General features: G+C 43.2%; 1 protein-coding gene across 5 annotated transcripts in view; it reads left to right on the forward strand.

Moving 5' to 3' along the window:
• myo7a (myosin VIIA) overlaps positions 1 to 14,277 on the forward strand; it is a 160,267-nt gene that overhangs the window by 123,868 nt on the left and 22,122 nt on the right. For all 5 annotated transcript variants that reach the window (XM_062974492.1, XM_062974495.1, XM_062974493.1 and 2 more), the window contains 7 exons: positions 434 to 604; positions 861 to 978; positions 1,791 to 1,917; positions 3,487 to 3,656; positions 5,122 to 5,312; positions 5,669 to 5,793; positions 7,813 to 7,970. In XM_062974492.1, the coding sequence (XP_062830562.1) occupies positions 434 to 604; positions 861 to 978; positions 1,791 to 1,917; positions 3,487 to 3,656; positions 5,122 to 5,312; positions 5,669 to 5,793; positions 7,813 to 7,970 (1,060 nt within the window). The remainder of the gene's footprint in view (positions 1 to 433; positions 605 to 860; positions 979 to 1,790; positions 1,918 to 3,486; positions 3,657 to 5,121; positions 5,313 to 5,668; positions 5,794 to 7,812; positions 7,971 to 14,277) is intronic.

Raw genomic sequence — 14,277 nt, forward strand, 5'->3', positions numbered from 1 at the left:
CCCATCCATTTACATTTGAGTCCGTATCACTTATAAGCGGTTGATTTAACCTACTGTTTGCTAGTAAAACTGAATTACTGTGTTGCAAAATGATGCCAATCTAAAAAGTGTTTGGAAAGTTCTGCCCTAGTGGGTGTTGGTCGCAGAATTGTTTATGCATTTAGAAAAAGAGTAGAATCATAAAACAGATTCTACTCTTTAGAGAGTTAGAAAACAAGAGCCCTACAATCAACCTCCCTACCATGCAAGGATGTTGGTTTAGAAGGAGATCAGCACCCATTAAAAACAAAAGATTGCTCTCACAGTGGTTAAATTACTATGCTGCCTCAGTAGAAGATAAACATGCTCCGTCTTAATTAGACAATGCAAGTGAAAACAAATATTTATTGATTTATTTTCCTTACTAAATTTATTCCAAATGCCTTCTACACAGGAAGAAGACTTGGCAGAATTGGCTTCCCAGCAATATTACGTGGATTATGGGTCCGAGATGGTCTTGGAGCGGCTCCTGAACTTGATCCCCTCCTACATCCCAGACAGAGAGATCACGCCTTCGAAAACCATTGAAAAGTGGGCTCAGTTCATCATTGCAGCCCACAAAAAGGTCAGCAGCTCGGGTTTTTCTCTCAATGTGACCAGTGAGAGCTTGTTGAAGAGCCAGCGGAACATTAACACTACACCTTTAATTGCCAGGACAACATTTCATAGAATTCTGGGATTGGTAGTTTAGGCAGGATTGTTTAGAATTATCAGCCAGAATGTTCTACTGCCTCTCCAAACTACAAATCCAAACATTCCATACACTGAAACCATAATGATTGAAGTTGGATCATAGTTCTACTTCTTCTTCTTCTTTTCAGGGAATCTATACCCAGAAGAGAACAGACCCCCAAAAGGTCAAGGAAGAAGTGGTGGATTTTGCCCGTTTCAAGTGGCCTTTGCTGTTCTCCAGGTTCTATGAAGCTTTCAAATTCTCAGGTAACCCACTTGCAAGGGCAGTGTCAGGGATTCCTCTTCTTCAGAAGAGGAAGGGGAGCAGGAAAGTGTTCATGAATCTGAGGGTGAGTTGGAGTCTGAGGAGGAGACTTTGTTAGTACCCTCATTCCAGGAGAGGTGAAAGAAAACAGAGCAGAGATGTCGTTCAGCTAGATTAGCTGCCAGAAATGGGGCTGAGTAATGAGGAACTGCCCTAGCAGTTGTGTGGGGACCCAGGGCTATAAAAGCAGAAGCAGGTGCAGCCAGCTCTTGCTGGTAACAAACCGACTCTAAAGCCTTCACTCTCTGTGTGCCTGCTCCAAGTCTGCATCTGGATTTATTGCTGTTTCTTTGTCTGAAGTAAGACTTCCTGGCTTTCTTTTGCATTATTTCACTGAGTGTGCTGTACTTTATGTTTTGCTGAAGTAAAGCAGTTTTCATTTACTTACCATAGTGTCTTAAGGCTGTTCTTGAAAGACAAAACAGGACAGGCAGTGAGCGATGGACACTGGTGCCAAAGACTGTGATACATTATTCTCTGCCTTAACTACTATACCATATTCCTGGCACACTCTAGGAATCAAAGTGCATTTTGTATTTCCATTAGTCTCACAATGACTCTGGAATATATTCAGTGTAAAAGATATATCTTTTTTGTACTTGATACAGATGGGTTTTGGGTTTTTTATTTTTTGTTTTGTTTTTTGCTCTCAGGATGACTTTTGTGGCTAGTTTCTTCAGAAATTGTAATATTTTCACCAGAAACCTGACGTTGCAAACACTGTTCATTTCTGTTTTTTCTTCTTTAATCACAGGTCCTAGCCTTCCCAAAAATGATGTAATAGTAGCTGTGAATTGGACGGGAGTGTACTTTGTAGATGAACAGGAACAGGTCCTTCTGGAACTTTCCTTTCCAGAGATCACCGCTGTCTCCAGCAGCAGGTAAGGTGATGAACTATCAAGTAATGGGAAAATTCATGGGATGAAGCCATGTATCGGACTGATGCATGTAACCCTAAACTTTGTAAGGAAATTGACATAAGCTCATAGTCCCAGGGATGCAACTCAATTGATTTGTTGTTTCTTTCTAAGACTGAACATATGGCAATACTTTGAAGACAAAGAGCCTTAGAAGAAAAGCCACCAGCAGTTGGTGCATGTGTTTAATATTGTTATTGTTTCCTAATGGATTTCTGTTGCTATTATAGGTTGGGTTTGTTTGCCCAGGTAATAGAAGTACATTTTTAACACTTTGGTGGGAAAAATCTGGGAATAGTCTCAGTGCAACACCCTCTCGGCATAGAGTAAATATCCACATGTGGATCTGCGCTTTTCTGAGATATGGACCCTTCCCCAACGTCACTATAAAGCCCTTGAACCCACCCCACATGGTCATTCAATCCTTCCCAGCAAACAGGCACAATAGGAGAAGGATTTTCCAGATGCACAATGATGACTGAAATTGTGAGATCCCTGATACAGATCTGGTTATCTTGCCATCTGAGATCTTGCTTTTTTTCTGCATGGAGAGCATGGAATGACCATGCAGAGTGGTTTTGAGAGGTTTACGTTAAGTCCAAAAGAGGGTTTTGTTGTAGTGCAAAGGGAGGAAGGGAATACCAAGCCCAACAACACTTGAAAAAGGGCATCCGGACATATAAGAGATGTTTATGCCATTGCTCAACACCTATTTGGCAAGATATATATGAGTTATGGGATGAATTATTCAGCACAGTGCAATGGGCTGACCACAATAGCAACAGAGTTTACATACTGCAATCTTTTTTTTCTGAATAAACTATACTTTTAATATATCAATATGAAAACTTCATGCCAGATAAAGATGTACATGACACCTTTTATATTTCTAATGTGAGAAGATGAATTTCAGTCTGTAAAGCGTTCTAATACAACATTTTTCTATTACCCTCTTTGACTTCAACATTTCTGGACTTTTTTTTTCTTTATTATTTTTTAAAATATTTTTATTGAAGTTTTACCTTATAAAATAGAGTAAATTAACATCGAAAGAGTGAGAACATTTGATTGTATAGAAAGTAGGAAAACTGAGATTTAAAAAGGATCAAAAAGGGAGAGAGAGAAAAAAACAAAGCTAAAATATCCATATTTATATAAAAAAGAAAAAAATTCTGAATAAAAATGCAAAAGTACTTGGCAAAGAAACACACCAAAAAGCAAAAAGCATTAGCACTGGCATTAAACACTTTGAATAAAATTGCTAGGTTAGAGGCAGCTGACAGTTCGAGAATGATTGTCTACATACTGCAATCTTGTTCTTTGCTATTGCACATTGGGCACTGTAGTAGCACATGGTGCAGAGCAAACTGAGCATTGTACGAAAGCATCCAGTTTTTCACATCTGTTGTGCCATGTTGCTATTCTGCTTGGGAGTTGCATAGTGCAGATGTAGCATATCACCACGTGCAGGCATTTGTGCTGTACTGAGAGGTTTTTGAGTTGCAACCTTTTTACTATCCTTTATTCTTCTAGAGGAGGGAAGCTCCAGGGACAGAGCTTCACCTTGGCCACCATCAAAGGAGATGAATACACATTCACTTCCAACAACGCAGAGGACATCCGGGACCTTGTGGTGACGTTTCTGGAAGGGCTGAGGAAGAGATCGAAATACGTTGTCACGCTCCAGGACAACCCAAATCCTAGTAAGGAAACTGAGCTGACAGTGAAGATTCTGTTTTTGTTTTTTTTAAAAAAATTGTGTCAGAAGCACCTTGAGAACATACTGCAAGTTGCTTCTGGTGTGAGAGAATTGTCCGTCTACAGAGATGTTGCCCAGGGGACAGCTGGGAGGCTTCTCTCATGTCCCCGCAAGCTAGAGCTGACAGATGGGAGCTCACCCCATCTCGCTTATTTGAACCGGCAACCTTCAGGTCAGCAACCCAATCTTCAAGTCAGCAGTTCAGCCGGCACAAAAATTTAACCCATTGCATCACCATCGCTCCTTAGGATTCTGGTGAAATTGCAACATTGATTTCCTGAGATAGGGCAGGATACACTAAGACCCCTCCATCCCCTCTTGTTAGGTGGCTTAGGGCTTTAAACACTTTTTTAAAATTTCTTTCTCTCTCTCTCTCTCTCTCTCTCTCTCTTTCCTTCCTTCCCTGAAACTCTCAGCCATTGGTCTTCTAGCTGTTTTGGACTTCAATTCCCATAAGCCCCCACCAACTTGGCAAACTGTCAGGAGTTCCAGGAACTGAAGTCCAAAATACCTGGAGTGGTGTTAAGAACGATTTCAATAAATTATAGAGGACACTGTCAGAGTACAGCTGTATTCATGTCCTACTGAGTGAAATTAAGTGCAAGTTACTGTCGCACCTCCGGCTAGTTTCACCTTGCTTAATACACCAGGCTGCACACAGGTTGAAGTCTTTTGTAGTTTATTAGGAAATAGAAAATAAACAGTTCTTAAAAAGCAAAAGTAAAGTTCCAAAAGATTGTTGCAAAACAAGGCTTCAAAGAATAATCCAAGAAATCATAAGGAATAAACAAGGTTCCATTAAGGCATGACGAAGTCCCATGAACATGAACACACAAAGGCTGCAAGATAATCCAGGAAAACGAGAGCTTGCTTCTTGACTTGAGCGAGAAGTTGCTTTGACAAAGGTTTGTCTCCCAACACACTGTTTTAATACCCTTTGCATAGCATGAAAGCATTTCTTTGGCCTCTGACCTCCTTCTTGTTTGCTATTCTAACACTCCTTCGAACCGTGAATTCCAAACGGCCAGCTCGATTGAAAGATTCCATTTTGTCAAGGCCAGACAGCTCGTTAGCATCAATCTGCTGGCGGCTATCAGACTGAGAACTATCCTCCTTTTCTGGATTTGCACCTGGCTAGTTTCAGTATCATCAACACCATTCCCTGCTGTGGGAAAGACTCCCTGTTCCTCATCTTCTATAACAGGAACACTCTGAACCTGAATTCCATAATTCCCATCAGAGTCATCCTGAACCTGAATCCCATAATCCCCATCAGCTTCCAGCTTCCAGCTGAGTCACAACAGTTACTGATGCTCCGTGTGCCAAGCTTTTGATGGTTGGGCACAGAAACTCTTTCGTTTTCCTTAATTCTAAAATAGTGCCACATTGGCTTATTATTTTTCCTGCAGTGGGTGAAGAATCTGGTTTCCTCAGCTTCCTCAAAGGAGATTTGATTATTCTGGACCAGGACACCGGAGAGAACGTGATGAACTCTGGTTGGGCCAACGGGATCAATGAGAGGACCAAGCAGAAAGGAGACTTCCCAACGGATTCGGTTTACGTCCTGCCCACGGTCACCATGCCTGCGTTGGAGATTGTGGTGCGTTGCGTGGAAGGGGTTTATCGGGCAGGCTTCTCCGACTTTCTAAAATGCTCAAACCTATGCTAAGGAAAAGAAAAACAAATGAAATCCTTACACATAAAGATGGGGGAGAGGGTGCATAGATTTACAATTCTATCACTCTAGATCAGACATGGGCAAACTTTGGCCCTCCAGGTGTTTTGGACTTCAACTCCCACAATTCCTAACAGCCTACCGGCTGTTAGGAATTGTGGGAGTTGAAGTCCAAAACACCTGGAGGGCTAAAGTTTGCCCGTGCCTGATCTACAGAACATCACTTCTACCACTGTCTCTCAAACACACCACAAATTAAAAATTTTATTTGTTTTTCCCAGGCATTGGTCACGATGACTCCAGACCAGAGGCAGGATGTCATAAGGACAGCTCAGTTGGTGATGTCTGACAGTGAGGAACGGATGAAGCCATATACCCTAGAAGAATTCTCCTATGATTATTTTAGGTAAATCTCTAAAAACAGAAAAGTAAGTCTCTGTGATCCCTCCCTCCTTCATGTTGTCCATGGCTCTTGCTCAGAGTTTAGGAAAGTTGCTTGTTGGGTTGTATCTCCCAAAATCTTCCAACCAGGATGGAATCATGGAATGAAAGTGTTGGAAGAGACCACCAGAACCATCTCATCCAACCTTATCATGCTCAATCGAAGCACTCCCAACAGATGGCCATTCAGGCTAGGTTTTGAAACCACCAGAGAAAGACTGTGTCGTATATCGAAGCATTGTATTTCACTGTTGGATAGCTCTTACCACAAGAAAGTTCTTCCTAATGTTTGAGTGGAATCTCTTTTCCTTTCTTTGGAATTGGTTGCTTTGTGTTTTAGTCTCTAGCAATCTCTGGAGAATATTGGGAATTGTAGTTAAAAAAGAAAGGACATATTTCCCCCTAGCTCTCTTTTTTTCCTCCTTCGATTCCCAAAAGATTTAGGGAGGACAACAAGCCAAAGGTCACATTGATGTCAGGATTGTCATTTCTTTACCTGTAGAAGTCTCTCAACACCCTTCTTTTAGATTAAGTTTGAGATCATCCTGAATACATCATGGAGGAAAAATTACAGTCTCTGTTGTTTTTTATGGACAGCGTACCACTCTTTTGGGTTTTTGGGAATACTTATTAAATTTATTTATTTATTTACAGCATTTATATTCTGCCCTTCTCACCCCGAAGGGGACTCAGGGCGGATGACATTACACATATAAGGCAAACATTCAATGCCTTTTAACATAGAACAAAGACAAACAAACATAGGCTCCGAGCGGGCCTCGAACCCATGACCTCCTGGTCAGAGTGATTCATTGCAGTGATTCATTGCAGCTGCTCTCCAGCCTGCGCCACAGTTTTTGTGAGTTTTCCGGCCTGTATGGTCATGTTCCAGAAGCATTCTCTCCTGACGTTTCGCCCACCTCTATGGCAGGCATCCTCAGAGGTTGTGAGATCTGTTGGAAAGTATGCAAGTGAGGTTTATATATCTGTGGAAGGTCCAGGGTGGGAGAAAGAACTCTTGTCTGTTGGAGGCCAGTGTGAATGTTGTAATTAATTACCTTGATTAGCATTAGCTTCAAGGCCTGGCTTCTTCCTGCCTGGGTGAATCCTTTGTTCGGAGATGTTAGCTGCCTCTGATTGATTAATGTTTGGAATTCCTCTGTTTTCACAGTGTTGTTCTTTATTTACTGTTCTGATTTTAGAGTTTTTTAATATTGGTAGCCAAATTTTGTTCATTTTCATGGCTTCCTCCTTTCTGTTGAAATTGTCCACATTCTTATGGGTTTCAATGGCTTCGCTGTGTAGTCTGACATGATAGCTTCTTAGTTTCCAAAAGACCTCACAAGCTCTGAAGATGCCTGCCATAGATATGGGTGAAACGTTTTTGGCGGGGTACAAAAATAAAGTATTATTATTATTAACATCAGGAGATAATGCTTCTGCAACATGGCCATAAAGCCCAGAAAACTCACAGCATCCCAGTGATTCCGGCCATGAAAGCCTTCGACAACACTTATTAAATGGATATAGCAAATGTTCTCTAGCTTGTTATGGCAGCAATACTTTAAATATCTGAATGTCAAAGATGGAGCCACCTCCTGAAACTGGAACATGATCCAAAGGATTCAAATTGCAAGAAAGAGATTAGGAAAAATGACTTGACTGTAAGAACTATTCAAGAGATTGCTTTGGAGGCAATTAGGCCCACCATTTTTGGAGATCTTTAACTGGATCTTTACCTGTCATGGGATTAAATTAAACTACCTTTGCAAGACATCCAGTGCGGTAATTCTGTGATTCTCCATCATCCTTTTAAGAATATTGCACCTCTCTCTATTTTCTTCTACAGCATGTTGGCTCCAAAGACTTTGAACCATGGACTTCAAAGTAGTGTTGTCATCATCACCACGGCTATGATTTCCCACGTGAGGGTTTTGTTGTGTGTTTGTATATGTTTTCTCACAACTGCTATCTCTCCTACCAGGCCTCCTCCCAAGCACACACTTAGCAGGGTCATGATCACCAAAAACCGAGGGAAGGACAAGATGTGGTCTTACACCCGAGAACCCATCAAGCAGCCGTTGCTGAAGAAGATCCTGGGCAGCGAGGAGCTGTCACAAGAAGCTTGCATGGCATTTATTGATATCCTTCCAAGCACTGTGTCTAGAATGGGGGGAAACACCATGATTTACATTTCTGTCATTCCAAAGAATATCACCTGCCAGGGCTCTCCCAGTATCAAGGTGACTTTGGATAGACAGTCCTTTAGACAATTAGCCCCAAATGAGATCAATAATCTATCCTTATACTTTCTTACTTTCCCCCTTCTGCTGCTATAAGTTCATGCACTTCATTTATCAACCTATCCTTTTGCTGCAATTAGTCCTTCCACCCATGAAGATAATAGGAATTGTGTTTGGTTGCTGCCTGGTGTTATTATTTATTGTGATAATGTTGCTGTTTTATTTTGCTTACACTGTGAATTGGATTTTTATGTAATTCTCATTTTAATTGTGCTTGTTGTGAGCCGCCCCAAGTCCCCTTGGGGAGATGGTGGTGGGATACAAAAATAAAGTTATTATTAAAAGGTTTTTTTTTCATGTTAGGAGCAACCTGAGTCGCTTCTGGAGTGAGAGAATTGGCCGTCTGCAAGGACGTTGCCCAGGGGACACCCAGATGTTTTGATGTTTTAACCATCCTTGTGGGAGGCTTCTCTCATGTCCCCGCATGGAGCTGGAGCTGATAGAGGGAGCTCATCTGCGCTCTCCTCTGTTGGGATTCGAACCTGGCAGCCTTCAGGTCAGCAACCCAACCTTCAAGTTACAAGGCTTGAATCCTCTACGCCACTGGAGGCTCCGAGTTATTATTACAGAGCCAGTTCAGGAGAAAGAACGAAATTACTAGGATTTACAGGAAACTATTAGAATGGTCAACAGAGCCAGAATATTTCAAAAAGTGTGCTATCAAATGGGAAAAAAATTTGGGACGCCAAATCAAGATGTCGGAATGGGAAACAATTTGGAATAGGAAATTAAAATATACATATGCCTCTGACCTACAAGAAAACTGGTTCAAAATAGAATCATAGAATCATAGAATCATAGAATAGTAGAGTTGGAAGAGACCTCAAGGGCCATCTAGTCCAACCCCCCGCTAAGAAGCAGGAAATCGCATTCAAAGCACCCCCGACAGATGGCCATCCAGCCTCTGCTTAAAAGCTTCCAAAGAAGGAGCCTCCACCACAGTCCGGGGGAGAGAGTTCCACTGCCGAACAGCCCTCACAGTGAGGAAGTTCTTCCTGATGTTCAGGTGGAATCTCCTTTCCTGTAGTTTGAAGCCATTGTTCCGTGTCCTAGTCTGCAGGGCAGCAGAAAATAAGCTTGCTCCCTCCTCCCTATGACTTCCCCTCACATATTTGTACATGGCTATCATGTCTCCTCTCAGCCTTCTCTTCTGCAGGCTAAACATGCCCAGCTCTTTAAGCCTCTCCTCATAGGGCTTGTTCTCCAGACCCTTAATCATTTTAGTTGCCCTCCTCTGGACGCTTTCCAGCTTGTCAACATCTCCCTTCATCTGCGGTGCCCAAAACTGGACACAGTATTCCAGGTGTGGTCTGACCAAGGCAGAATAGAGGGGGAGCATGACTTCCCTGGATCTAGACGTTATTCCCCTATTGATGCAGGCCAAAATCCCATTGGCTTTTTTAGCTGCCGCATCACATTGTAGGCTCATGTTTAACTTGTTGTCCACGAGGACTCCAAGATCTTTTTCGCACACACTGCTGTCAAGCCAGGCGTCCCCCATTCTGTATCTTTGATTTCCATTTTTTCTGCCGAAGTGAAGTATCTTGCATTTGTCCCTGTTGAACTTCATTTTGTTAGTTTCGGCCCATCTCTCTAGTCTGTCAAGATCGTTTTGAATTCTGCTCCTGTCTTCTGGAGTGTTAGCTATCCCTCCGAGTTTGGTGTCATCTGCAAACTTGATGATCGTGCCTTCTAACCCTTCGTCTAAGTCGTTAATAAAGATGTTGAACAGAACCGGGCCCAGGACGGAGCCCTGCGGCACTCCACTTGTCACTTCTTTCCATGATGAAGACGACGCATTGGTGAGCACCCTTTGGGTTCGTTCGCTTAGCCAATTACAGATCCACCTAACCGTAGTTTTGTCTAGCCCACATTTTACTAGTTTGTTTGCCAGAAGGTCGTGGGGGACTTTGTCGAAGGCCTTACTGAAATCTAGATATGCTACATCCACGGCATTCCCTGTATCGACCCAACTCGTAACTCTATCGAAAAAAGAGATCAGATTAGTCTGGCATGACTTGTTTTTGGTAAATCCGTGTTGACTATTAGCAATGACCGCATTTGTTTCTAAGTGTTTGCAGACCACTTCCTTAATGATCTTTTCCAGAATCTTGCCTGGTATTGATGTGAGGCTGACCGGACGGTAATTGTTTGGGTCGTTCTTTTTTCCCTTCTTGAAGATAGGGACCACATTCGCCCTCCTCCAATCTGCTGGGACTTCTCCTGTTCTCCAAGAACTCTCGAAGATGATTGCCAGTGGTTCTGAAATAACTTCCGCTAGTTCCTTCAATACTCTTGGATGTAGCTGATCTGGCCCTGGGGACTTGAATTCGTTTAGAGTGGCCAGGTGTTCCTGGACAACTTGTTTCCCTATTTGGGGTTGGATTTCCCCCAATCCTTCGTCCATTCCATGTTGCTGAGGTTGAAGATGGCTTTCTTTTTGTGAGAAGACCGAGGCAAAGAAGGCATTAAGCAGTTCTGCCTTTTCCCTATCCCCTGTCACCATCACCCCATCTACTCCTTGCAGCGGCCCTATCGCCTCCTTTTTCTTCCTTTTTCTACCAACATAAGCAAAAAAACCTTTTTTGTTGTTTTTTATGTCCCTGGCAAGCCTGAGCTCATTTTGCGCTTTAGCCTTGCGAACCTTTTCCCTACAGGAGTTGGCTATACGTTTGAATTCTTCTTTGGTGATTTCTCCCCTTTTCCACTTCTTGTGCATGTCACTTTTGAGCTTTAGCTCAGTTAGAAGTTCTTTGGACATCCATTCTGGCTTCTTTGCACTTGTCTTGTTTTTCTTCTTTGTTGGCACTGTTTCCATTTGCGCCTTGAGTATTTCACTTTTGAAAAACTCCCATCCATCCTTAACTCCCTTGTTTTTTAATATCGGCGTCCATGGAATGCCGCTCAGTAATTCCTTCATTTTTTGGAAGTCAGCTCTCTTAAAGTCCAGAATGCGTGTTTGACTTGTCTTAGTTTCAGCATTCCTTTGTATTGCAAACTGCAGGAGCACATGGTCACTTGCCCCTAAGGATCCAACCACTTCAACTGTATTGATCAGGTCTTCCACATTTGTTAAGATTAGATCAAGAGTTGCTGATCCCCTTGTTGCCTCTTCTACCTTCTGGACCATAAAATTATCTGCAAGGCAAGTGAGGAATTTGTTGGACTTTGTACTCTTGGCTGAGTTTGTTTTCCAGCAGATATCGGGATAATTGAAATCGCCCATGACTACTATATCTCTTCTTTGTGCCTGTTTGGTCAGCTGTTGACAGAAGGCTTCATCAAGTCCTTCATCCTGACTCGGAGGTCTGTAGTAGACACCCACGACAAGATCTTTTTGAGTCCCGGTTCCCTTGATTCTTATCCAGATGCTTTCAAGCTGGTTTCCCGGATTACAGTCTTGCATTTCTTCTGCAACGTAACTGTTTTTGACATATAAAGCTACTCCCCCTCCTCTCCCCTTTGTTCTATTTATGTGAAAGAGGTTATAGCCCTCAATGGTTAAATTCCAGTGATGGGAGTCATCCCACCAGGTTTCAGTGATGCCTATGACATCGTATGTGTGGTGCTGTGCTAGGAGTTGGAGTTCGTCTTGCTTATTTCCCATGCTCTGAGCATTAGTGTAAAGACATGTAAGCCCCTGTGACCTCCCCTCGAACTGTTTATTTGGGATTATTGTGCTCTCTGTACTTGGTCCTTGCTGTGTTTGTGCAGCCCTCCGTTTAGCCTTACGGCGGTTCCCTGTGGTCGTGGGTAATATAGTGTTCGCCAGGCTGTTGTTCCCCTCCCCCAGTGGATTTAGTTTAAAGTGCGCCTGATGAGGTTTGTGAGTCTGTGTGCAAAAAGATGTTTTCCTACTTGTGTGAGATGCACCCCATCGCTTGCCAGTAGTCCATCCTCTTGGAAGAGTAGACCATGGTCAAGGAAGCCAAAATGCTCCTCTTGACACCATTTTCTGAGCCAGTTATTGACCTGTACTATTTTTCCGGCCCTTGTAGAGCCATGTCCTACAACGGGGAGGAGGGATGAAAAGATCACATGTACATTATACAGTTTTAGCTTTGTTCCCAGAGCTCGAAAATCATTTGTGATCTTTTGAAAAGTATGCCTAGCGGTGTCATTGGTACCTACATGAATCAACATAAGGTGGGGAGGGTGATGGGGCTTTAGGAGCCTGCTGAGCCTCTGAGTGATATGGTGTATTTTTGCCCCCGGGAGGCAGCATGTTTCTCGAGCCATCCCATCCGGTCTGGAAATGATGGCTTCCGTTCCTCTAAGGAGGGAGTCACCTACTACCAAGACCTGTTTCCTTTGAGGATTGACAGGGTCCCTTTTGTGCAAGACAGTGTGTATGTCCCCTGAAGAGTGTTCCTGTTGAAGTGAATCATGTAGGTGTAAAGTGTTGTCCTCCTCCTCAACATCCCCAGTGCATTCATCAATGACAATCCATTGAGATACATCCGAGAGCCCATTACTCTCCCAAGGATGTTCCTGTTGCTCCTGGTCTATGATTGGGGATGGAGCATTTGCATGATTACATAAGTGTGACTGTGGTGATGCACTGTCCCTGTCAGGGCTATCCCCTGCGCATTGATCCAGGATGGTCCACTGAGTGGTATCTAAGAAACTGTGGTCCTCCACAAGATGTGTTTCCTGATTGTATGTTAATGATGTAAGAATTTCAAATCTGTTGTGTAAATGCAGCTGAGCAGAGGAGTTCTGTGGAGGCTGCCTGGTCCTGCGTCTCCTTCTATGGGTGACCTCCTTCCAAGCCTGAGGGTTGTCTACCTTTGAGTTGATCTCCCCATAAGGTTCCTGATCATGGTCTTGGTGGTGTTGGTGTGATGCAGGCTGCTGATCTACAGCAGCGTGTTGTGCAGTGTCCAAGAAGAGCTCGAGTGCCTGAATGTCCTTAAGGGTCTTAATACGGTGCTCGAGCTGTTGGATCCTCTGCTCCATCAGAGTCATCTGTTTGCATTTGGAGCAGATGTAGTTGTCTAGTTTTTGTGTGAAAAAGCGGAACATGCCACAGCTGGTGCATGTGATGGGAATGTTTTGCTTTTGTTGCATCTCTTGGTGAGCGTGGTGGCCAAGTGGGATCTTTGTACAGTTAAGTAATATGCACGCACTTTATGTGCAGACTGCAACAAACCACGTCTTTGTGTATTTGTTTATGTCGCTTTGTTTCCTGTATGTACTGCAAAGGATAGTTAGTAAAGGTGCCTGTCAGGACCCAGGCTGCAAAGGCACCAATAACCAAACACAGAGGCCAGAATCTATCTAATATCTTTATTGAAGGAATATATAAAGTTAATAAAAGCAAGTATATGAAATAGTCCAAAAGCAGACCTTTCAGGAAAGGTCTAAATTAGTCCAAAAAAGCGATGTCCAATATGAAATATTAAGGTTCAAAGTTGTAATCCAATAACCGAAACACTCACTTTGCCAGGCAAAGTGAGGGGAGACGACAAGGTCCTTTAGTCCATAAACTTGAGCAAGGCTAGGAAATAACTTGATACTTGAAACAAGGCTTAAAACGTGGAACAAGGTAACAAGGAACAAGAACAAGGTCCGTGGAAAAACTTGGTAAAATCCGTGATACAAGGCAATGTTTAGTCCTGGGAAACAAGCAAGGTCCGTAGGTAATCAAAGGCAGAAACAGGAGCGAAGGCTGGAAAGCAGGGCAAGGCTTGAGCAGGAGCGAGGCTTGAAACGGAGCGCGCTGTCCAGACACAACTCGCTCCGGAGGTTGACGAATTGACTCCGCGAAGTTACTTCGCGGGTAAATCACCTATATAGAGTCTAACTTTCCCGCCGAAACAGTTCTCTGGGAACCAGAAACGAAAGCTAATCTTTGAGACCAGATGTTTGCCTCCTTAAGGATTCTCACGAAAAAGCAGACTTAATTGGCTGAATTCTTGGCTGCTATCCTCGCACTCCTGCGCGAAGCAGCTTCCAAACTTCTCTGTTGTTTACAAAACTCATGGCGGGAGAACACAGGAGAAGTGGGCTCCGGATTTGTTTGACATACTTCTGGGTCACAACTCTCTTGCAGGTGCAAGGTTCCCAGATCTGCCTGGGAAGGATCTGGCTGGGAAGATTCCAGTTCAGACTGGGAAGGTAAAAAACCCAAGTTTTCTTCATCA

This window comes from Anolis carolinensis, chromosome 3 (genome assembly GCF_035594765.1).
Source record: "Anolis carolinensis isolate JA03-04 chromosome 3, rAnoCar3.1.pri, whole genome shotgun sequence".
NCBI lineage: Eukaryota > Metazoa > Chordata > Lepidosauria > Squamata > Dactyloidae > Anolis > Anolis carolinensis.